We start from the raw sequence: 25,498 nt of genomic DNA, 5'->3' as shown, positions 1-25,498 counted from the left end.
AGCCCTGGGCTGGTGCCTGTTGGCTGGGTGAGGGTCAAATTCTGGCACGATGGTGAGCAGTCCCCAAATCCTGATAAATGGTCAATTTCCTGATTTGGATGGCATCATCCTCCCCCTGAAGGAACAGATTCATAGTATGGGGGTGCTCTTGGAACTGTCTGTGTCAGGTAGAGGCCCAAATAATAAAAATATTTCTACCCCAGCCACCCTGGGTGGCTTCCAGCATATATAAAAACATAACAAAACAGTAAACATTAAAAACATCCCAATAAAGGGCTGCCTTCAGATTTCTTCTAAAGGTTGTATAGTTCCTTGACATCTGATGGGAGGGCGTTCCACAGGGTGGGTGCCACTACCGAGAAGGCCCTTTGCCTGGTTCACTGTAACCTCACTTCCCACAGTGAGTGAACCACCAGAAAAACCCTTGGAGCGGGACCTCAGTGTCCAGGCTGAACAATGGGGGTGGAAACGCTCCTTCAGGTATACAGAGCTGAGGCCATTTAGGGCTTTAAAGGTCAGCACCAACACTTGTGCTTGGAAAAGTACTGGGAGCCAATATGGCAATTTCTGGACCAGAATAGTTTGACCACTATCCTCTGTGTGCTGGTAGCCCTCAGATTGGATTGCATTCTGTGTAGGAGTTTTCTTCAGGCTGATGCAGAAACTGTAGCAGGTACAAAAAGTGGCAGTTCAGCTGCTCCTAGGGTCACAATATTGCTATCATATTACACCATCTCTGAAAGAATTGCACTGTCTGCCAATTAGCTACTGTACTAAGTTCAAGGTGACTGCACTAGTATTCAAAGTCCCATACAAAATACCCAACTGATCCCTGTGTTCTATAGGAGAGGGCATCTTGAAGATATCATCTTACCAGGAGGTCCGTTCTGCTCAATGTAGGAACAGGGCCTTTAGTGTGGTGGCACCTACCCATGGGAGCTCCCTCTGAGACAGGCACCACCTCTATTTTCTTCCCATGCCTGTTGAAGACCTTTTCTCTTTCAACAAGCCTTTTGAGTGGAGATTTTTTTTTTTTTTACCTCAGCCAAGGTCTGCATTGTATCTGAATGGTTTTCATGTATGCAATTTTTATGTATGTTTTTACTGTGCTGTGAAATTGCTTTGCAATGCTTCATAGGAAGCGATTCATAAAAGGAATTAATAATGATAATTTGTCCTTTTTTTTAAAAAAAGCCATCTAAGCTAATGTCTGTGGGTGGACCCATTAAAATGGTCTGCACATTTAATATGATTTTTTTGGGTCAGCTGATATTCCCTCTGTGGCCTCTGTGGAGGAGGATGCATGTGTAACAACAACAGGAGGATCTGTCATGCAGGATGTGTATCTGAAGAAGTGTGCATGCACACGAATGCTCATACCAAGTACTAACTTAGTTGGTCTTTAAGGTGCTACTGGAAGGAATTTTTTTATTTTGTTTTGACTATGGCAGACCAGCACGGCTACCTATCTGTAACAGGAGGAGGAAGAGTTTTGTCCCTGTTGAAAAACTGCTTCCCTTCCCTCTCAGGTTTTTTCTCTCTTCAGTGGTGCCTCTCCTCCATCAAAGTGATTCAGGAAGAGAAGGGAAGGTAAGCTGTCAGGCAGATGTAAAAACATGTGAAACATCACCATGAACATTATATGACAGCTTTTGAGGTGCACCTGTAGCCTTACTAACACATTTGCCCTTCCTCTAAGCCTACCATTTGTTAGCAGGGGTGCTTAATGCTTGTCGTAGCAATGACAGAGAGCTAATCTCATTTGTATCCATCTTGTAGACCCAACGTATGTGGATCACGTTACAATGCCTACTGTTGTCCTGGATGGAAAACATTACCAGGTGGAAACCAGTGCATAGTCCGTAAGTAATTCTTTGCTCTTTATTTCAGATACCAGTGTGGTGTAGTGGTTAAGAGCGGTAGACTCGTAATCTGGTGAACCGGGTTCGCGTCTCCGCTCCTCCACATGCAGCTGCTGGGTGACCTTGGGCCAGTCACACTTCTTTGAAGTCTCTCAGCCCCACTCACCTCACAGAGTGTTTGTTGTAGGGAGGAAGGGAAAGGAGAATGTTAGCCGCTTTAAAACTCCTTCGGGTAGTGATAAAGCGGGATATCAAATCCAAACTACTCCTCTTCTTCTTCTTTGGCAATCACTCATAGCCGAGTAAGATTGTCTTCCATAAACACGGTTTTAACAATGAGTCCATAATAGAAAAAATGCTTGCTATTGTTTTGCCCCAAGCATAGCTAAATCCCTCCTGTCATTTCAGTGCCATTCCCATATGCTTTCATTTCCCCCCTCTCCATTCTATGGCAGGGGTGGGGAACCTTTTTCAGCCTGAGGGCCACATACGCTTATGAGGAACCTCAGGGGGCCACATGCTAGTGTTGGGTGAGGCCAGAGGCAAAAGTTGGCGAGGTAACAGGCCATTGTTAACAAACAACACCTACCCTCCACCCTAAGGTGCCAGGTTGGGTTACAACAAATTATATGTGATTCCTACCTTTCTAAAGTAGGGTGCATTCTAACCACGTGAAAGCAGGTCTGGAGAGAGTCCTGAGGGTAAGATAGGCCTGGAAGAGGCTGTATTTGGCCCTCAGGCCTTAGGCTCCCCACCCCTGGTCTGTCGTCTAGTCTGTTTCCTGCTGGTTGTCATATGGAAGGTGCGTCAAACAGCCTCGGCATGGCAATTGCAGCTACACACATAGGAGCGTAAGTAGGAGGCCAAGAGGAACTCTTTGCGACCCAACAAAAACATGCAACACTCAGCCATTTGCCCTGCTTTACAAGAAACATTTCTCAGAGTTGTTTCTTGGCGTTATACTTCTGCTGTGTTATTGCAACCCACACATCTGTGGCATTAATGGTTAGATAGGAGCTCAGGTAAGGAAGTGCTCACTGGTGGGTCGGTCAAGAGTGAGCAAACGTGGCACACCATTCCCAAGACTTCTATCCTTCATGCAAGGGCTTCATACTGAAAGTGTTAAACATAACGCAGCCTTTCCCAACATTGGCATTTATCCCTTACCTTCTCCCCTCTGGTAATCCACTGCAAGTGCAACTTAGCTTTATCAGTGTCGCCCTTGGGTGTGGCACCTCAAGGAGGATGTTGAAGAGCTGGAAAAGGTTCAGAAAAGGGTAACACAAACACTCAAAGGGGTTAGCCATGTTCACCCACCCCGATTGATCCTCTGGCAAGCACCTCTGTAGAAGTGCCTTCTTCACCATTAATACTACAGATCCTCCGGCTTGTAATAACACCTCAGTGGAATGATGAGTATTTGAATTTCATTAAAAGGGCACACCTGACCATGTTTTTCTCAGTCAAAGCCAATTAACTGAGCCATGTAATAAAGGAGTGATCAGCCAGTAACCATGACAGTATATAGTTGTCCATTGCACAGCCAAAAGGCATGTTCAACTGTTCCATAGGGCATTCTTATAAAACACAGTTGAAGTTCCACTATTGTTATGTACTGAGCTGAATCCTAGAACAATAGGATCCAGAATGCAGCAGCCTGATTGGTCCGCAGGAGCCACCCAATCCAGCTCCAGGAGCAGCCCGGAATTAGCCAATCACGCGGGGGGCCATTGTGTAAATAATTTATATATAGCTAGACGTTTTGGGGAAAGTTTCATTCATTGCTACTATGAGCTGAATAAAGAGCATTAAATTCACACTCGACTCCGAGTATATTTCAGCTATACAAACTTCCTAGGGGTTAATTATCCTGCTTATAGTTTTCAGACCATGCTTTTGTATATGATGACACTTGTAAACATGGCGGTAAGGGGAAATGGCAAAACTTTTCAAAATGGATGTAAGAGTTAGTTTAGCATTTCAGGTCTGGAACAAAAACAACCCCACCATGACCATTTCAACACTGCACAACACTCCTTTCTTTTTACTCAAGTGTACAGAACTGCAGATATGTGAAATATAATGTGGGGATTGACCCTAGGACCAATGAAGTGCCATTGAATGTCAAGCTGCATACACACTATGCAATTAAGGCACATTTCTCTGCCCTTCCCATAGAATTCTGGGCTCTGTAGTTTATCCCTAGCAAAGTTACAGTTCCCACCAACACTTTAAAAACTACAGTGCCCAGAATTCTCTGTGGGGAAATCTCTGCTTTGTATGCACTTTGAAGGTGTAGTATGGTGCCTCAGTCACCCAAGGACAGATAAGCAGCTGTAAACCATTCAACATTAGTGCCTAAAAACCATCAGAGTGCATGCTAACCTGCTTAAAATCTGTTTTTCTGCTTATACCCCTTTTGGGTTTTTTCTCTCTTCCCTTACAGCAATCTGTAGACATTCCTGTGGAGATGGATTTTGCTCAAGACCGAACATGTGCACATGTCCAAGTGGCCAGATCGCCCCGTCCTGTGGCTCAAAGTCAGGTATGTTTTCTAGGGCTAGATTATTCTTATGCTCTTGAATTGGCAGTGTGGTGTGTTTTAACTTGAAAGTAACTTGGTAGTTCAGACAACTAAACACTGACTCAGTATTAATCATTTACCACAACTAAAGGAATCTTGGGTTCTAGCTATTGCAGACATTCCTTATGGCTATTTTTTTTAAAAAGTAACAAATACTATACAAGTATTGGCAATTGCATTTGGCTCGCCAGATGCTATATGCTTTTTGAAAAATTGGTCCTGCTTGCAACAGAAGTCTAAATTATTGAGACAAACAAGAGGTGCTAGATATTTCCTTCTTGCTTTTTGTGTGCATGCCCTTGTGGGAAACCACCAGGAAAGGCAGACAAGGATGGCTTTTTGTGGGAATTAAATGACCTGGCATTTAGATATTTGGTATTAATTGCCCTTCCTTCCTTCCTTCCTTCCTTCCTTCCTTCCTTCCTTCCTTCCTTCCTTCCTTGTCAGTGGCATTACTCTTTGGGAACTGGCCTATATTATTTTTAGTGGGTTCATAAAATAGCATGAGATTAGGAAGTAAAAATCAGGGTCAACATTTGTAACAAGTAAAATAATAGCAGAATCATTCAGGACAGAACTAATCCCCAGCTATAGGCAACATGGGTTGTGTCTATTACCAGACCTCAAACTAGCAGTGATTGAGAGTTTGAAAGGGAAGGGCCATAGCTCAGTGGTAGAGCACCTGTTTTGCATGCAGAATGTTCCAAGTTCAATCCCTGGGATCTCTAGGTAGAGCTGGGAGATACTTTTTTCTGAAATCCCAAAGAGCCACTGCCAGTCAGTGAAGGAAAACCTGAGTAAGATGGAACAATGATCTGACTCACTATAAGGCAGTGTCTTTTGTTTCAAGCATTGTGTAGGCTACTTGCTTTCCTCATTTATTCATTTTCAAGGCATATTAGATGGGCCTATGCAATGCTCCTACCCTTTGTGAGATATCCACCAGCAAAAATGAAAACTAGGAAACCAAAGTTCCCTTTAAAGCCCATTAATTGGTTTGGGGTACTAGCAGCATTTTCTTTTCTTTTTTTAATCTGGCAACTAGTTTTGATAGTTCTCCAACAAAAGCTGAGATTAGAGCTCACTGTGTCCTTGAATAAAACCACAATTCCAAAAATTTCTCAAGATGTAATGAACTGCAATACTGGCATGGTTTGCACAATGCTGTAAGCCAAACTGTTGCTTGCTGGGACTGTGCAAACGTGTGAGCTCTTGGAGAGGAGAGTTCATATACTTTTCTCCTGCCTAGCCTTTTTTATTCCCACATTGCACTGAGCTCAGCCGTCCAATGTTACTGCCTTACATTGTTATTGCATATCATCTGGGTGAAGGCACAGCAGATGCTATGCATGACCAAGACATTGATCCAATGACTGACATGCCCCCTGGGCTCCTGCCTTCCCAGACATCTCTGAAACTTCCTGAAGACCAGATGAGGCCCAGCCCAATAGGCCCTTCCTAGGGATCATCTGATTCCAGCCCCTCAAACTCCTCCCACTTAGCTTCTTGATCTGACCAGCCTATCCAGGACATCTGCTTGGGGGTTCATGATAACGCTTTCCTCTCAAGAGTGACTAGACCAGCCTTTCTCAACCTGTGGGTCCCCAGATGTTGTTGAACTACAACTCTCATCACCCCTAGCTAGCAAGGCCCAGAGCTCAGGGATGATGGGAGTTGTAGTCCAACAACATCTGGGGACACACAGGTTGAGAACCTCTGGACTAGACTGAAACTTGTAAGTGCAAGTCCTCTGAAATCTCATTTGCTCCATTCTTGTTATTGTCAGAACGGCCCCATGTATGAATGCTTCTGGCAGAATGAAGCATTTCTTCTACTTTGTTACTCAATCACAGACCTCTCCAGCGATTCATTGATAAATAAAAAGTAGTAGAAATACCACCCCCCCCTCCTTAAACTAAGCAACAGCCCAATCTGCTTAAAACTTCACATCTGTTCTTTCCTTGAATCTCAACAATGAGACATGGCTGGCGAAGACAGCTTTGGATGCCTTAAAACATTCCGGACCCTCCTCTGCATATCCTTAGACCTCACAGATGTTTTCTGGCCATTTGGTTCTTCCTGAAGCTTTTCAAAGAGATTGTGGAGGCACCCTCCCTTGAAAGTTAGAAGACCCCTGCTAGATCAGGCCAAAGGTCCATCTATTCTAGCATCCTGTTTTCAGCAGTGGCTCATTAAACATTTCCAGGAAGACCACAACCAGGACATGAAGGCAATAGGTTGGCGGCTTGAATCCCTGCGATGGGGTGAGCTCCCATTGCTCCGTCCCTGCTCCTGCCAACCTAGCAGTTCGAAAGCGCCAGTGCAAGTACATAAATAGGTACCGCTGTGGCGGGAAGGTAAACAGCGTTTCTGTGCACTCTGGTTTCCGTCGCGGTGTTCTGTTGTGCCAGAAGCGGTTTAGTCCTGCTGGCCACATGACCCGAAAAGCTGTCTGTGGACAAACGCTGGCCCCCTTGGCCTGAAAGTGAGATGAGTGCCCCTACCCCATAGTCACCTTTGACTGGACTTAACCGTCCAGGGGTTCTTTACCTTTTTACCTACTCAGCTCTGTAGTTCCTCCCAACAGCTCGTATTCAGAGGTATACTGCCTCTGCCCCTCAGTGATCCATTTAGCAGCTGCCGTTACCTATTTATAGACCTTCCTTCAGTGAATTTAGCCACTTTCCATTTAAAGCCTTCTGAAGCCATCTTATTGGAAGAACACACCTGAACACCTGAACACCTGGTCTCTCTGACCAATCGATGCTTTCATTTGCAAATACAGTGGTACCTTGGTTCTCAAACTTAATCCGTTCCAGAAGTCTGTTCCAAAACCAAAGCATTCCAAAACCAAGGTGTTCTTTCCCATAGAATGTAATGCAAAATGATTAATCCATTCCAGACATTTAAAAACAACCCCTAAAAGAGCAATTTAACTTGAATACTATCTAATGAGACCACTGATCCATAAAATGAAAGCAATAATCAATGTACTCTACTATAAAATAAATAAGACAGTATTGTAGGTGATAAAAATTCTTACCTGTACTGATGATAGTCACACAGTCAATCAATCAGTAGCTGAACTGGGTTCCATACAGTCACAAAACAAATTAACCAAAAAAGCCTCCAAAACAAAAACGCAAAATAAATAGCAAAAACAAAAGCACCAGACTTAATCCATTCCGGAAGTCCGTTTGACTTCCGAAATGTTCAAAAACTGAGGCGTGGCTTCTGATTGGTGCAGGCGCCCTGGAAACAATAGGCGACGCCGCATCGGATGTACAGCATCCGAAAAACGTTCGCAAACCAGAACATTTACTTCTGGGTTTTTGGCGTTTGAGAACCAACCAAGGCGTTTTAGTACCAAGGCGTTTTAGAACCAAGGTACCATTCTATACAGTACTCTCAGCTCCCTTTAGATATTTAAGGACGCAATCCTAAACACACTTAAGCCTTGTTGAAAACAATGCGACTTACTTCTGAATAGCCATGCATTGGATTGGGTTGCAAGCAGTTTTGACAGCAAACACAATGCACTGCTGTTGAAGAATTGCCCAAATTTCTGTATAGATGGGTGAATGCAGAATACTCACATCAATTCCATTGCACCTACTCTCCCCCCCCCTTTTGCTTTTAGTTATGTAAACAGTCATCATCCATACCATTGTTGGATACATCTATGATGGTTGGACCTAGTTTAGATCTGTTCATGCAGCCTTGTATGTAACATCAAAGGTGGCATGAATTCCAGGCAGGGGGGTTCAGGGAATTCCATGTGGGTGAGTGAATGGGCTGGCAGAGGAAGGGTTGCCGTCACTCCTCTTCCAGACTTCCTGGTTTCCATGCTGGCCAGGGAGGAAGAGAAACTTCTTCCTCCACAGCTGGCCTAGAAATGCAATGAAGGAAGCAAAACCACTCAAGGAGACTTTGAAACAAAGCTGGGTGGGATGTTGCTTAGGGAAAGGGGACGTGGCTGAGGGAGGTTTGTGTGGCCTGGGCAGAGTCCCAGGGACCTGATAAAGAGGCCGGGGGGGGGGCACATTTCACCCTTGAACCCTAGGTTCCCTCCCACTGCCACAATGTAAAAAAAAAAAAAGGAAAGTTGCAAAAAGCTACAACAATGGTGAGTCCATGCAGCCCCACTCAGGCCTTAAAAACAATTCCAATAAAAACGATGATTTGCATTCCTAGTCTGCCAGATAATTGAGACTGCATGAGAAATAATTTCCTTTGGAAAATGAATTAAGGCAGAATAGGGCACCCTCTCACCTGCAGTCCCGCATTGCAGAGTTGCATATAAGACTAAGATGAAGAAATATTATCAGCCTGTAGCTTGGGGAAAAAAGTAAGGTAAAACAACAACAGCTCTGCACTTAAGCTACCATTAAACTTATTATCTCAAAGCATTTAAATGCCTTTGGTAATAAATGTGGGAATGGAAGTTAGCTTTTGGCTTGCTTTACTCTAACTGAAATCAGTTTGTGGTTTGAGTTCCTACTCCGCCTGACAGATGATATCATTTCCTATGTGTTTTCTAATCCCTTCTGTTTTCCTAAGGTTTTATAAAGCAAAGTCCGACCACACATATTGAAACCACTGCCCACCTTTTTCAGACCTACTTAGGAGGGTGTGAATAAGGCTCCACCAATTATAGTGGGCTGCAGATTTGCAGATGCCTTGCACAGAATCTAGCTTTTGAACTAGATGTGACCTTATATGAGTCTTTGCATCTAGCATGTAGGTTATCCTAAATAGCAGCCACTGGGAGGGCCTCAAATTATTGCCACTGAGGCAGACAGGTGGGTAGGCAATTTAACCCTTTCCTCACTTGCTGTGGTTGTGACAAACAAAAAATGCTCCTTCAAAGCTGCTATTTATGTTGGGAAGAATCCCTCCACTGACAGCAATTTCAGAAAAAGCTTTACATGCAAAGACACATTTAGCATCCTATATAGTTTGGCTCCAAACCTCAATGATTTCAGTAGTAGAGAGCTGGGCAATTCCTCTATGGAAGTCAGCAAATACAGTTGCTCATTTTTTCCTCTAAATTGTGCCCTTTCACTTTGGTTGGAAAACAATAGCATTGGATGGTGTCCTAGTGTCACATTCGGAGTAGACCAACTGAAATCAATGGATTTAAGTTGATCAAGTCCATTGATTTAAGTAAGTATACTCTGAATATCACTTACAGTTTCTACAGTTTTCCATAGAGTCAGAGTATAAAGTTGCTGCCACAATGTTTTAAAATGTAGCAAACAATCACATCTTACGCACATTTAACTTGTGTGATTTCAACCACATACAACTGAAGATCAGCTGGTTGAAATTTTGCAAGTTAAATACAAGCAAAGTGGAACGAAAGCTTTTAAGTTCTGCATCTTGCTTGGAGGCAAGGTCAGGAGCTCTGGGGTGCTCTCGCAAGATCTTGCATGTCTGTCCGAGCTCCTACGAGATCTTGCATGAGCACCCTTAGCCTTCCAAAAATCATCGCAAAAAAACTTTTAAGCTCTCTACCTTGTTTGCTGGGCAAGGCATTCTTGATGTGTTGGCTCTGGAAGTCGAGTAGGGATGCTTTTGTAGGATCTTATGGGAACTTGAACAACCCCATGGGGTCTCACAGAGGCAGCCCCAAACCGGCGTGTTGAGAGGGCCTTGCCCTCCTTCCAAAGCAGAGAACTTAAAAGCTCTTTTTGCAGCAGGTCTGCTTGGGATGAAGAGAGTTGTAGCCCAACAATAAGTGTGGTCCCAAGACAGAAGAGCACTGTATTCAAGGACTTTCTTGATACTTCCTGTGCTCCTTTGATTTCAGAAAGCTTGGCTGCACATTGCGTGGCCAGTTCCCGCCTCCCCCCAGCAGAAATAAAGACACAAGACACTATAATTAAGGTTAATGGGCTAAAATTGGCCACAACTTCATTGGTTACAGGTGATGAGCGGTATTGACTTAGGCATTGGTCCTAAATGACTATCTGGCTTCCGTCCGTCTGCCTGAAAGGCCGTGAAGGGTTAACACCAGCAGGGGGAGCCCTGCTGATGCACATCAACTAGGCACTCCCCCAGGGGTCACTGCTTGGGGGCGTGCCTTGGGCCCTGGCCTCCATAGGCTTCGGACGTGGCCACGCCCCCCGGAATCCTTTACCGGACTACCCTTCATTATCCGGGGGAGGTGATGGGGCTCCCCCCCCATTCATCTACATAACAATACCCCTACCAATTCCTAACCGCCAAATCGAGGAAGTTGTGACGATTTGCTGCAAGGTAGGCGAAAAAACCAAATGGCTGGTGCCAATTTGCCAAGTGGAAAAAATTCCTACCAGGCCCCTTAACGGCGACCAAAAAGCCACAAAATACAATGAGGCATTCTGCATTTCTATTTGATGGTGGTTGTGGCCAGCGCTTCATAGAATTAAACATTTAAAATGGTTGCCATCTGCTGTTTAGCTTCTCTAGACCACACAGTTAAGTAATTGTCTTTCCTTTCCAGTGCAACATTGCAACATCAGGTGTATGAATGGAGGTACATGCAGTGATGACCATTGTCTCTGTCAGAAAGGATACACAGGAACACACTGTGGGCAGCGTAAGTAAACATAATCTAACATTTAGCTAGGGGTGCTGTCCTATGTGTACTAAGTGATACGGGGTGCATTTTAGTGACTTTTGGAGGCAGAGGAGAAATGGAAAAATTGTGGGTGAAATGGGGGCTTTGCCAGCACCAATGGTTGCAGGAAGAGATCTTACTGGAAGCCACCAACTGGAAGCTGCCAAGCAGTGGCGTAGCGTGGGTTGTCAGCACCCGGGGCAAGGCAAGTAATTTGCGCCCCCTAACCCGTGGATTTGCGCCCCCTAACCCTAACCCCCAGATGTTGCGCCCGGTGCGGCTGGCCCCCCCTGCACCCCCCACGCTACGCCACTGCTGCCAAGTAATCAGGCAGTGACACTATGTATCATACAGTGTTGCTTCCAGGTTTCTTTAGGGAAAGGGTGACAATGGCAGTCACTGGGAAGTGGTCTTTTGGTTGAGACTTCTGTTATGAAACTGAGAGAAGTGGCCCAGTTTTGAGCTAAAAATTCTCATCTGACATTTGACTCTGCACTGGTTAATTAAAATGTAGAGCTCAGCCACAAGAAGACTAACAAATCCATTGTAATCAACAAATTCTGGGCTGCTGGTTAACTGCTGTGGAATTTTTCAAGCTAGCACGTGACTTTGCAATAGATGCCAGGAGAATTCTTTCTGACTAGAACAATTAAAGTAAGCATCAGACAAATTCATAATAATTGGATATTGCCTGATGTTGCAGTTCTATGCATTAATTTTTCAAAAAAAATTAATTTCCATTTTCCACATCACAATTAAAACAACGTAACTCACAGCACATCAACCGCGCTGCTTAAAACAGTACTTGCGTTCTTAGAATTATCAAAGACTTGAAAGGTTTTATGCATGTAGGATCTGATTAGTTAGAACTTCAACTGTGGGTGCTGTCTGACCCCTTTGCAAATGTGGAGCAGACTGCAAGGTGGCTCCTATCAGAATGTATTCTAATGTTCACCCCCACGCCATGCTGGCTTCCATGCTGGTTGTACTGCTGCATGACTGGGTACACTGAAATGCACTCAGCCTTTCCAGGTAAGATGAGGTCTTCCCACATCTCATTTACATCCATCCATGCTGCTCACAGCAGAAGCAAATGTTATATGTGTTGCCTGGGGAGTAACAGGCACTAGAGGTAGGTAAGTGAGGTCTAGGAGAGCCTTGGTTGACCGGAAATTACTAGATTGTGAAGTGTAGTGCACTGGTACAAGGCTGGCAAAGGGATGGAAAGGATAGACTTACAATGCATGTTATTAGTAACTCCTTTTCATGCACAGAAATGGCTGGATTGTGCCCATATCTTGCTCTGTTGAAATTGTGACATATTGGGGAATTGGATTATGTATGTTAAATCTTTGGCTTTTCAAATAAAGTCATAGCTGAGCTTGATGTTTGGCTGTTTTGAAATACATGACTGCATTTGATAAGTAGTTCATAGAGTTTGGCATTCGCCAGCAAAGGCTTGCTTGCTGGTCAAAATGAGTAAGACTGTGAGAGTCCCAGGCCATCCATATTCCAACAAGTGGTTTTGCCAAGCAATGTGGATTTGTAATAATGTGTTTAACTGCAAATCATGTTCTTAGAAAGAGGCCTGTAATTCAGTTGGGCAGATGTGTGTGAGGTTTTGTAGAGAGAAAGAAGGGGGAAATAGAAAGTTTTTGTCTTTTAAGTAAGGGTATGTCCTTATAAAGGGACACGGGTGGCACTGTGGGTTAAACCACAGAGCCTAGGACTTGCCGATCAGAAGGTCGGCAGTTTGAATCCCCGCAACGGGGTGAGCTTCCATTGCTCGGTCCCTGCTCCTGCCCACCTAGCAGTTCGAAAGCATGTCAAAGTGCAAGTAGATAAATAGGTACCTCTCTGGCGGGAAGATAAACACCATTTCTGTGCACTGCTCTGGTTCGCCAGAAGCGGCTTAGTCATGCTGGCCACATGACCCGGAAGCTGTACGCTGGCTCCCTCAGCCAATAAAGCGAGATGTGCACCGCAACCCCAGAGTCGGCCACAACTGGACCTAAAGGTCAGGGGTCCCTTTACCTTTACCTTTTATAACTCTTTCAGACAGGTGACCTCTTCCACCCTGGTACAGAGCTACCATTGCTTGGACCCAGCTGTAGGCACTGCTTGAGGACAAAGACCCAAATAGTAATTTCTTACACAGCTGGTTGGGTGCTTCTATACTAAACCTTAATATTTCCATTATTATTATTATTATTTATTTGCAGTTTTGAGACTATGCTTCCTCCTGGAGGAGAGTAGTTAGCAAAATAGCCAAAATACAATACAACGATCAAACAATTATCAAAACACACTTGAAACCACAGAGCTGGTTTTCACGTAACACCAAACCAAACTATGGGTTAGTGTGAAAGTGTGAAGGCCTCCAGAGAGAAGATTCACAGCCCCTGAACTTCTCTCTGAGGTCTGCTGCTGCTAGGGTGCTTTGAGCCAAGCTATGCTGTTGCCTGAACCCAGGCTCACAGTTTGTCTTCTCCAAACAAGCCATGAGCTATATACCCAGGACCAAACCTTGGTTACAGTGTGTGGTTTGTCTGGAGCGAGACAAGCTACAGGCCCGAGTAAAGCCACAAACGGTTGCCCGTCATGGAAACATGGGAGCTCCCAAATAACTCTGTTGCTCATTTCACTTACAGCTGTCTGCGAAAGTGGGTGCCTTAATGGAGGGAGATGTGTCGCCCCCAACAGATGTGCTTGCACTTACGGCTTTACTGGACCTCAGTGTGAAAGAGGTAGGTGGGATTCCCGCCCCCCCCATTAGAAAAGACCAGACTTTGATGTGTTGTGTATGAGTTAAGCTTCTGAATGAGTCAGTATGAGTTAAGTTTCTGGGTTTTTTTTTATTGTTTGCCGAGTGTGATGAATTAAGATGAAGGAACAATATGTTTCTGGAAGACTTGTTTTTTTAAAAAATCTGATTAAAGAAGGCAAATGAAACTGTGGCAGGTGATGGAGTGAGGAAATAGCTTCTTATTACCAACAGGATTCAGGGCAGCTTTGTATGTTAAAACAAAGCAGGGGAAGAAATAAATTTGTGTTATTTGTACTTCCTCTTATTGCAGTTCCAGGATAGCATGTCCTTGCCTACTATGACACTATAACCCTCTGGTGAATCCACACAGAGCAATTATTTCAAATCTTAGAAGAGGCCAGTGGAGAGGTGCAGTCTGTGTTCCTTACTCCCATAAGATCCTTTTGGTATATTCTCCAGGTTGTTGTTTTTTGCAATGTGCGGACGTTATCCTTACTTCTATATTGCTTCTTGGCGCAAAGGCCTGTTCTATGATTGCTAAGCAACCAAGTTTCCCTCTTTCGCCTCACAGTCAGGCTGCCGTTTCCCTCTCTGATGAAGCTTCTGTGCTTTTAATCAGCTGCCCGAGAGGCAGAAATTCAACAGGTGCAGCATTTGTTATCTATCATTATAGCTCCTCAGCAGCTTCATTTCCTATTGTCAGGAAGAAGATGGCAACACTTTCTCTGACGTGGAGCAAGGCACTGGTGTACTTAGGACACAGCAATGGTTGTGCCTTTGTTTCCACAGTACCATATGGTTCAGTATGTGTGTGAGGTTTTATTTACGACTGTGATGTTGATGAAGGGATGACCCACTTTGAACCTGTACAGAATTTGAGGTGCAGGACTTTAGAGATTCAGTGCTATACGTGCACTTTTAGGACTGAATTTTGGCCACCCCTGCTGGAATTTAGATGTGTTGGAGGTCTGCATACTTTTTATTTAAAGATGGGGATGAGGATGAAAGGCAAAGGAAACTTGGGAGTTCATTTTGTTTCATTTTTCATTTTTATCTGTAAAAGCTGGCCAGTAAAATGAATGCAATCACGTACATTTCAGCTTGCTGTTTAATATACACAGAATGTCTTGGGCAATGTTTTGGCAATTGGAGCTACACTTAAGTATTGGAGTTATACTATATCCCGCCTCAAGTCTCGTGCTTTGTTTTGACTAGCTTTGCAGAGTTCTTCTTCTGTAAAACTTGTATGAGTTTGTTATCAGTTTTGTGAACTTTTTTTTTGCTTGGGTAGCCATAGCAACACACACAGCTGTTTCCAGATGAGAACACAGCCCTACTTATCTGCTGTGCCCGAAGTAGTTCAAGGAAATTAAATCAAGTTTAAGAGCATTCTGGAGAGAGATGACAGCAATAGCTGTTTAACTGTAGTTATCGTTTGGCTGTTTTTGTATTTTTGCAGATAACGTATGTTTTAATTTGAACAAATGGGCTAACTTGGTGTCTGGAAAATTCATACGATGGGTTACATATAAAGAAGACTATTATATACTCAGTCAAGCAAGTCCACCTTTCTCTCTCATATGTATGTAGGCTCTGTTCAAGCCTAAACCTGGGAGAAACTCCAGTAGCTACAGAGAGCAGTTTGAATGCAAACTGTTACAAGCCAGGGTAGGATTGGATCCAGCATTACGGTTAACTCTTCCACACAGGAAAAATAGGTGGTTACAGAGAGCAGCCAAATGTTAGGAGCAGTGGAAGGACTGTTTATACTGTGTTCAGCCACAGAGAGGAAAACAGCAGAGAGAGGTCTCATGCATTTGGCTCTGAGCAGGGTTGTCCGTATACTTACAAAATTTGAACAAATCCGTGCACCCCATGTTTGTTGTTTAAACCCAGCATTAAAATGATGGGGTGCACTTGAGCCAGACGTCCGAGTCTTAACCCCATGCTAAACTTATTGCATAGAAATTAGTAAAGGGACCCCTGACCATTAGGTCCAGTCGTGGCCAACTCTGGGGTTGCGGCGCTCATCTCGCTTTATTGGCCGAGGGAGCTGGTGTACAGCTTCCGGGTCATGTGGCCAGCATGAATAAGCCGCTTCTGGAGAACCAGAGCAGCGCATGGAAACGCCGTTTACCTTCCCGCTAGAGTGGTACCTATTTATCTACTTGCACTTTGAGGTGCTTTCGAACTGCTAGGTTGGCAGGAGCAGGGACCGAGCAACGGGAGCTCACCCCACCATGGGGATTCGAACTGCCGACCTTCTGATCGGCAAGTCCTAGGCTCTGTGGTTTAACCCACAGCACCACCCACGTTGCTGCATAGAAATTAGCAAGGCTTAAAAAATGCTGAATGAGACATGATCACACCCATGCTGACTTATTTTGACTGGTCAGTTTTTGCATTCAGCTAATTCCCCCTCCCATACTGTAGCTCTGTGAAGGGGAAGGGGGACTTCATGGGAATCAATGGAAGCTGCCTTGTGCTGAGTCAGACCACTGGTCCATCTAGTTCAGTATTGTTTACGCTGACTGGCAGCAGCTCTCCAGGGTTTCAGACAGGATCCCCTCTCAGCTCTACGGGGTGATGCCAGGGATTGCAAAGCAGATACTCTACCACTGAACTGTGGCTCATCCCTTTGTGATACTGGTACTGAAGATGCAACAGAGAAACAGTTTTGGGATTAAATCTGAATCAACAACTGCCAGACTTAAGGATGCATACCACTTTTCTATTTATACGTTTCTAAAAATCCCAAATACACATGGTCACATGGGGTTGTCACTTTGGGATTTCTAGGATCTGGAGGAATCTGACTTGTGGTGTTTATACCTTGATTGGGATTGTGTACAGTTTTTTTTTCTGCCAACCAGTGGCAAAGCCAACTGGTTCATTTTGCCAACCAGTGTAACAGGGAGTAACAAATCAGTGTTTGTTCAAGACATAGCAGCTGATTTTTGTGAGTATAGAGTAGGCAACCTAAACACTAAAAAGATTGAAAGGTTTTAATTAAGGTTACTAGACGTCACCACTTCCCAGGGACAGTCCCTGGATTTACAAATCAGTCCCCTGACAAAATCCATCTATTTAGTAGGAAGTTGAAAAGGGTCCTTGGATTCCTTGAAAAAAATCTGGTAACCTTAGTTTTGATAGCTCCAGAGCAGCCAGCCTGTTGACAGATGCCATCATTAGTCACAAGTACTCATCAATTTGAGCCAATTGACTATTTTGAAATTCATTAAAAACATTAAAAACTCATTAAAAACATTTCATTCACCCTTCATGGCTCTCAGATGGACTGTGTTCCAAACATGTTGTTAAACTTAATGTCTTTTTATTCCATCATGTTTTTATTTGTTTACAATAGTTATAGCCCACCTTTAGATATTAAGTCCTTAATGTAGTAAAATTGGGCAAATAGCATTTCTGCTTTATTACAAAAACTTATGGGCATATCTGTGTATCACATCATCGGCTACTGGATGGAAGTAATTCCAAGCCTATTGCATACAGCCTTGTAAATAGGCGCACAAAAGTTAGTGGGAGTCAGCATGGAAACGCAGAATTCAAGCCTCTTAGCAGGCTATTTAAAAAGCCTTCCAGCAAACAGGCTGATAGAAGAGGATCTTGGCTGCAGAATGAGCTTCCCATCCTCCTAGTTGAGCCCTCTCTGTTAGGGCAAATGGGTACCACCCCCCCCCAATGCAGTCTGTCCTCAGCCAGCAGATTGCCTACCTGCTTTCTTAAAATCCAGTCCAGGGGGTGGCACTGCCAGCCACCTTCCTCCTTAGTCTTAGTCATGCCCTGAACAGGGAAGAGGATGGAGACAAAATTAGTTGACTGCCTGTCCTTTCCTCTGGCTCTCCCTATGGTTGGTTTCCCTGCCTTCTGCCCTAGCATACCCAAATGGTCCTCGGCCACCACCTCTTCCTCCTCAGCCAACATGGAAATCAAGTGCACTGATGGCAGAGGAAAGGAGAGATTTGTTACTCCTGGCTCAGCCCATTCACACATCTGCATGGAATTGCTGGTTGCCTTCAGGTGCCAACCAAGTTGTTGATTGCAAGGCTGACTTAATACTGATACATTGAAAACTGCAGGGATGGAAGAGACTTCAAGGGACATCTAGTCCTATCAAACTGTAGAAGAAATTACATTACAAACTGAAGCTCCACACAGGGATGTAAACTGAAATGAGATAGTATTAAGGCATTTCTAGTAACATTTGGGAGTTGTTAGCCAGTATGGTGTAGTGGTTAAGAGCGGTAGTATCGTAATCTGGGGAACCAGGTTCGCGTCTCCGCTCCTCCACATGCAGCTGCTGGGTGACTTTGGGCCAGTCACACTTCTCTGAAGTCTCTCAGCCCCACTCACCTCACAGAGTGTTTGTTGTGGGGGAGGAAGGGAAAGGAGAATGTTAGCCACTTTGAGACTCCTTAAGGGGAGTGAAAGGCGGGATATCAAATCCAAACTCTTCTTCTTCTTCTTCTTATAGGTACATACATAGGAAGCTGATTTCTGCCAAGGCAGAGCTTTGGTCTATTGAGCTTAGCATTATCTACACTGAGTGCCAGTGGTTCTCCACAGGTTCAGACCTTTGGTGATCCCTATATTTCTGTTTCTAAATGCAGTGGAAAGTACAGGCAGAATCATGCTCCCACCCAGAGTTTCCTTTTGAGTCAGACGACAGCAGGCTTGGACTCCAGTCACTTCAAATATTAAGATTGTAGCATGTACCTCCCTCGTGTATGTACTGCATGTGCAAACAATGTCTGGCTTTCCTTCACCGCATCAGTCCTGTCCGGCTCTCTTTCTCTGCAGCAGGATATATATTTCAGAATTTTGATCACCTTGTGAGTCTAGCAAAGGCAAAAGGTAAAAATCAGGGCTGCTAAACCATTTCAGCTGACTATCTCATTGCTTTTTATTTTATAGATTTAAATATATATTTGCATATCCTACCAGTTAAATCTACTAAAGTCTGCAGCCCTCATTAAAAAAAAAAAAAAAATAACGTCCAAAGAACTTTGGCAAAAATGCAAACTGGGCAATATTGAAGCAATGCAACTTTACTACTGTGTTCTTATATAACTGGCATAATTTGCAGAAAAGACTATGCACCCTGAGAGTGGTATGGAAAGCAAGCAGCAAAGTGTAGATAAAAGTACAAGTCATTTCCCGAAAACATTTGTTGCATTTAAACTAGTATTATAACCTATAATTACTGGTATCCCCCCTCCCTCAAGAAAACCCTTTTTAGAACTGTCTTCTAAGCAGTACATTTGATGACAAAGACATACACTACATTTCTTTCCTGGACTTTAATATAAATAAGTGACATAAACGTTTATCTAGCATAGCTGTTGTTGTTGTTGTTTAGTCGTTTAGTCGTGTCCGACTCTTCGTGACCCCATGAACCAGAGAACGCCAGGCACTCCTGTCCTCCACTGCCCCCCGCAGCTTGGTCAGACTCATGCTGGTAACCTCGAAAACACTATCCAACCATCTCGTCCTCTGTCGCCCCCTTCTCCTTGTGCCATCTTTCCCAACATCAGGGTCTTCTCCAGGGAGTCTTCTCTTCTCATGAGGTGGCCAAAGTACTGGAGCCTCAGCTTCACAATCTGTCCTTCCAGTGAGCACTCAGGGCTGATTTCCTTCAGAATGGAGAGGTTTGATCTTCTTGCAGTCCATGGGACTCTCAAGAGTCTCCTCCAGCACCATAATTCAAAAGCATCAATTCTTCGGTGATCAGCCTTCTTTATGGTCCAGCTCTCACTTCCATACATCACTACTGGGAAAAGCATAGCTGTTAAGATACCTGTTAAGATCCCCTTCATGGATCACTGCCTTGCCGTGGCGAAGGGGCTTGAAGAACTCAGAGAAGCTATGAACTATGCTGAGCAGCATAGCTGTTAAGATACCTGAACAATAGGGCCACACTAGGATAGTGTAAGCGGCTTCATATTTTTGTGAGAGAGGTTCTAAAATATTCATATTTTTGTGAGAGAGGTTCTAAAATATAAAGCTTTCACAGTAGTATTTCATGACTACACAGATAGTTAATGCACACTGATGGTTAACTTCACAGATAGTTATTTTCTCTGTTTAGAAATAGTGCATTTCTAGATAAAACAATTGAGAGTATTTCTGAATAAATCAATTCAATTAAGTAAGTCATTAGCAGAACATTCACCTTCAAAACAGAGAATGGCTTTGTTTGGACGATTGAATCCTTGGATGATAATCTAAATCAGGCCATTGACTACATTTGGGTGTCATAATGAACTATGGTTTTCCATTACTTGAATGAGCTTTGGCAAACCCCTCCCTCCCTTCTTGCTGTGACTGTGAGGAGACTGAAAGCTTTTGCTGCTCATTCAAATGGAACTTTCATAACCAAAGTTTAGCATTATGCCCACCTAAACTGCGGTTAATGTTAATCATGGCTTATCAAAATAAACCCGCTTTATAACCAATGGCTTAAAGTTGGCTTCTTTCAAACAAGCCATAGTTAAGATTAACTCCAGTTTCTTGGATTTGGACAATGCAACAAGCTGTGGTTAATTTTAAAACGGAAAACATCTGAACTCCTCCATGCAAGTAGGAGGAGTTTGTGAGCCCAAAGCTTACCTAGACTCATTCCTGTAATGATAAACCATGGTTAATTGTGACATCCGAACACAGCCACTAAGAGCATCATACTAGATAATTCATAGACAACCCAGGGAAGAAGTGTACACACAACCAGTGGTGGTATGATTTATTTATTTTTAATTTCAACTGTCAGAGTGTTCCCAGTTTAAAACCTGTTTGTTTGTTCTGCCTGGTGATCAAAAGATCTCTGCCCGTAGATGTTCTTTTTCCCTGGTGCATTATGGGTATCTAGGACTGTAACCTTAAGTAAAGGGACCCCTGACTGTTTGGTCCACTCGCAAACGACTCTGGGGTTGCGGCGCTCATCTCGCTTTACTGGCCGAGTGAGCCAGCGTACAGCTTCCAGGGCATGTGGCCAGCATGACTAAGCCACTTCTGGCAAACCAGAGCAGCACACCTAAATGCCATTTACCTTCCCACCGGAGCGGTACCTATTTATCTACTTGCACTTTGATGTGCTTTCAAACTGCTAGGTGGGCAGGAGCAGGGACCAAGCAACGGGAACTCACCCTGTTGCTGGGATTCGAACCACCAACCTTCTGATCGGCAAGCCCTAGGCTCTGTGGTTTAGACCACAGCGCCACCCGCGTCCCATTAATCTTAAGTAGACATGGTTATTAAAAAAAAGCAATCATGGTTAAATTCTGAATTGTCTATTTGATTTGTCTATGAGGAAACCCAAATTCGAGAGTTTTGGCATCCACTTCATAATTTATCTCTCTTTGGGGTATCAGAAATAACAGATCTTGAATTTGAAAATACTGCTTGATTATGATTTTCTGTTGGGAAATATAATTCATGTTGTGTTAAGCTTGAATTTGCAGTTGCAATTATGGGGTATGTGTGTGTGAAAGGGAGGAAATGACTATTCAACAATGATTAATAACATTTGCAATAGATATGTTCACACTTCCAGCTGATCTCTGGAAGTTTTGTAAGAAACAAGTAGCTTTCCTGTATTTCTTTTGTGTCTGCTTGTTCTATTTGGCACTGGAATAGGATTGTAGGGAAAGAGGCCTAAATAAGGTATACGGAATGAAGTAGATGATATAAGAGAACAATCTGATTGCAAACTGTTAAACAGAGAATGCAGAATTTGTATTGAATGTGCTATATGGAGGCGGAGATCTGCTTTGGGATCTTTTGTTTGAATAAAAAGTAAAAGATTCTTTGAAAAATCTCAGAAAGGGAGATCTAGGCTGTCGCTCTATATGCAGTTACCTGGGAATCCCTTGAACTCTTGGCAAGGAGCTGTATCACCCCCCCCCCCAATCCCTTTACTGCAATAGCTACATTAGAAATTACACATTTTTGTACTCCCCACCAGGGCCTGTCTCTGCTAGGAGTATCCCTGACTGAACTCTATGGCATTTATTTCTCAGTAGAGTTGCTGTTGACCTGTGATCCCAAGCACTTTTACTTGGAAAGGAGATCAATTAATCTAACTGGGTCTTCCATATAAGTAAATGGGTTTAGAATTAGGCAGTGGGGGTTTTCCTTTCAGTTTTCAAATCTCTAACCTCTGTCATTGCAAAGAGTTGTATCCAATGCTAGCCATATTCAGGATAAGACACACTAGGTCCAGTAATTTTAGCAAGTATTCTCTGAGTAGGATGTAGTTGTGTACAGCCCAAATACCCTGATGCAGATTTCTGCACTCATTTACATTATATTTCTAAACGTTTTATAAAAGCAACAATATGCATCCTTGGGGTTTTGAAGCTTTGCTAAACTTTAGCTGCTAGAAAGCCCAAATCTAACATTTTTTTCAGGGTCCTTGCAAAACCTTAGGTTGACATTGAACTATGTCATATTAGAGTTCAAGATTGCTTAAATAGTGCAACTTTGTCCAGAAAGGGTAGAAAAGAAGGATTTGGCATGCCACATTTAACGTTATAGTGGGAGGCATTTTAACTCGAGACATCGCATATTCATATAGCCAAATATGACCATGATATCATGTGGGTGTCAATGGAATTTGTCCCAAGATATCCGAGATATGAGCCATGCTAGTCTGCCAAGTTCTTGTGTAATTATGAAGGGAACTTTGAATCCAGGCCTCCAGATTGCTCTTGGAATTTGGAAATGCTGGGTTAAGAGGTTTTCATCATCCCGCTTGACGCTTCTTCCCTTTTGGGACACCCAGACTTCATGAATGCAGATAAATATGCACAGTATAAAGAGCAGAAGAGTTGGGTCTTGTATAGAATTCAGCATCTGTTTGACCAAGGCAATGTTTTGCCAGAGAGGAAACCGAATTCTTGTGACTGCAGAGGGGTAAATTGGAATTTTCAAAAAGCAAAAAATCAATTCACTTGCAGAAAAAAACAATTAGGACTTTGTGGCGATTGTGGTGGGCTCCTAAATCACTTACTTGCTTTGACATGTGTGCAGGAGAAATCGAATAGGTTAATAGAATTACCTTCCAATTTTATTTTATTATGGTAGATTCTTCCCCCACCCACGTTCCTGATCTGGGCTGTGCTTCTCAGAAGGAGAATGGAGAAGTATGTGGTTGCAACCAGTAGTACTATGTGTTGTGTGGTGAAGCCATGAAACTGTATTGTGTATTTGACATACTGTATTGTCTCCACCTGGGCCTATGGTTTGTCTTCTCTAGACAAGCCAAGAGATGTAAACTAACAAGAAACCTTAGTGTTACATTTGAAAACATTGGGGGAAAATAGATTATTTTTTTAAGCAGGTGGTGGAAATCTGTCAATATCAGCTCAGTTGACAAAATATTTACCATAAAGATGTGAATAATGTTTATTCATTTCCAGAAAGCGTGTCAGAAAAGATGGTTAATTCTAAGCAGCAAGTTTTCAAAAACTGGCTCTTTACTTACTTTGCCAAAGCTTTACAAATATAGGCCACCATAAAACATCCGTATATAAAAATTTAAAATATATACAAATAAACAGGCATGTAGAGATATGTAATAATGAGGATTTTCATTGGAGTTTCTTCCTGCTAAATTGTGCCATTCACCACTCTTAAGAGATGCTATTGATAAAAACTCAGCCACCCTTGCAGTTACTTCCGGGTTGGTTTGTGACATCAGTAAACCGTGTCACTTCTAGAACGTCAGCCATCTGAAAATGATCTAATGCTTAGATTATCAAAGTGCTCCCAATACTGAACATTTTGTGTTCGTTCTTTACTGCATGTGGCGTCTGTTGAGTCTGTGTGCTGCCGATGAGTCATGTTCTGCTGCCAAGAAAAAGCATATGTTAGACAGACAATCCCAATTGAACACTTCTGGTGAAATGTTGAGGAGGGAACATAAGACTCAGATTTTTGGGCATCCAAACATTAGGGAACTTAGACGAAGGGATAAGGAAGTTGCAGCTTTCCAGATGTTCTTGGACTCACAACCCACAGCCACCTCACCCACCATGAACAATGGTCAGGAATGACAGGGTTCAGCGTCATCTGGAGGTTCACAGGTTCCTCATCCCTGATTTGGAGAGCAAACTTACCTTATGGCCAGAGAGCAGTCAGACTGAATACAACAGTGGAGCCACATTCCAAAGCCACTTGTCATTGACTCCACCTACTGTTGGCCTCCCAGTCTTCTACCCTACCAATCCCCATGGACAACAGCCACTAGTGGGTGGAGCCTCTGCTGCTGGTGGAGCGGGTGAAGAAAAATCTTTGCTCCATCCTAACCCCCCTGCCTGGCAGTACGGATCCGTGTTTAGGATTGCTTTGTCCAGATATTCAGAGTAGAGTGTTAAGAACTCTATTAAAGGATCCCTGACCATTAGGTCCAGTCGTGGCCGACTCTGGGGTTGCGGCGCTCATCTCGCTTTATTGGCCAAGGGAGCCGGCGTACAGCTTCCGGGTCATGTGGCCAGCATGACTAAGCCGCTTCTGGTGAACCAGAGCAGCGCATGGAAACAGCGTTTACCTTCCCGCCAGAGTGGTACCTATTTATCTACTTGCACTTTGATGTGCTTTTGAACTGCTAGGTTGGCAAGAGCAGGGACCGAGCAACGGGAGCTCACCCCGTTGCGGGGATTCGAACCACTGACCTTCTGATTGGCAAGTCCTAGGCTCTGTGGTTTAATCCACAGCACCACCCGCGTCCCTTAAGAACTCTATTAGGGACACTTAAATTTTTCATTTCACTGTAGTTAGATTTGGAAAGGGAGCCCCTTTCCTAAGTTTATGGAAATGATGCTACAACAGGCAGAGTGTTTAACTATTGGTTAAAATTTTGGGTGTATGTTGGGACGGCATTTGGCGAAAGTGTTTTCTGGAACAAATTTTACTGAGTTCTTGGAGAGTAAACTCCTAACCATCAACATCTACTACGTAAGGCAGATTTATTTCGTCTTCTGCAGAATTCATCTTATACACGAGGTAAGTTTTTTATTCTCTCCACCAGGAGAGAACGAGAGATGAACCTGCACTACAGGAGTCTGCAAAATCCTGAATTGCTGTGCAGGCACAAAACACCCTAAATTTGGGGGCTTCATTCTCTTGTTCTGAGCTAACACTCAGCTACAGTTCTAGGGATAGAGACGGTTTGGTTTTAAATCACCTTTCTGATCCCCCTCCCTCCATACGGGCATTACTTTGGATCCTAGCTGGCCTAAATTGCAAAGCTGTGTGCATAAAGCAAGGAAGAAGAAAAATATTTGTGCCAAGGTATTAAAACAGCTAAGAAGGATGGGAACATCAGCTCGGTGGGAACATCAGCTCCCACCCCCTAAGAACAGCCTCCCAAATGTTTATATTGTCTAGCTATTTGTTGTTTGTGTCTCAAAAGCCTGCACCAAGATTCTTACTGTATTGGCTGGACATACTTGTGTGTTTTGCTGGCTTGGGTTTGGGGAACTCCCTAACCCTCCCAGCTACAACTTCAAGAATGACCTCATCTTGCCTTTTTACCTTGCAGTCAGTTCCATCCTCAGCAATCTCATGCAAGGCAAAAAGCCTTCCTCTTGTTTTATAAAAATGCCTGAATGATATTTTACAGCACGACAGCAGTTACAGGCAGTAAAGTGTTTTGCTTCTGA

The 25,498-nt window shown here is 43.6% G+C and overlaps 1 protein-coding gene across 3 annotated transcripts in view; it reads left to right on the top strand.

The window, feature by feature from the left end:
• The window catches only part of FBN1 (fibrillin 1), a 215,608-nt gene that overhangs the window by 25,861 nt on the left and 164,249 nt on the right, over positions 1-25,498 (top strand). For all 3 annotated transcript variants that reach the window (XM_079953094.1, XM_079953095.1, XM_079953096.1), the window contains 4 exons: positions 1,780-1,862; positions 4,309-4,407; positions 10,934-11,029; positions 13,702-13,797. In XM_079953094.1, the coding sequence (XP_079809220.1) occupies positions 1,780-1,862; positions 4,309-4,407; positions 10,934-11,029; positions 13,702-13,797 (374 nt within the window). The remainder of the gene's footprint in view (positions 1-1,779; positions 1,863-4,308; positions 4,408-10,933; positions 11,030-13,701; positions 13,798-25,498) is intronic.

This window comes from Podarcis cretensis (assembly GCF_951804945.1).
Source record: "Podarcis cretensis genome assembly, chromosome: 14".
Lineage (NCBI taxonomy): Eukaryota > Metazoa > Chordata > Lepidosauria > Squamata > Lacertidae > Podarcis > Podarcis cretensis.
The sequence above is the reverse complement of the archived record's forward strand: the minus strand, read 5'-3'. Positions and strand labels throughout refer to the sequence as shown.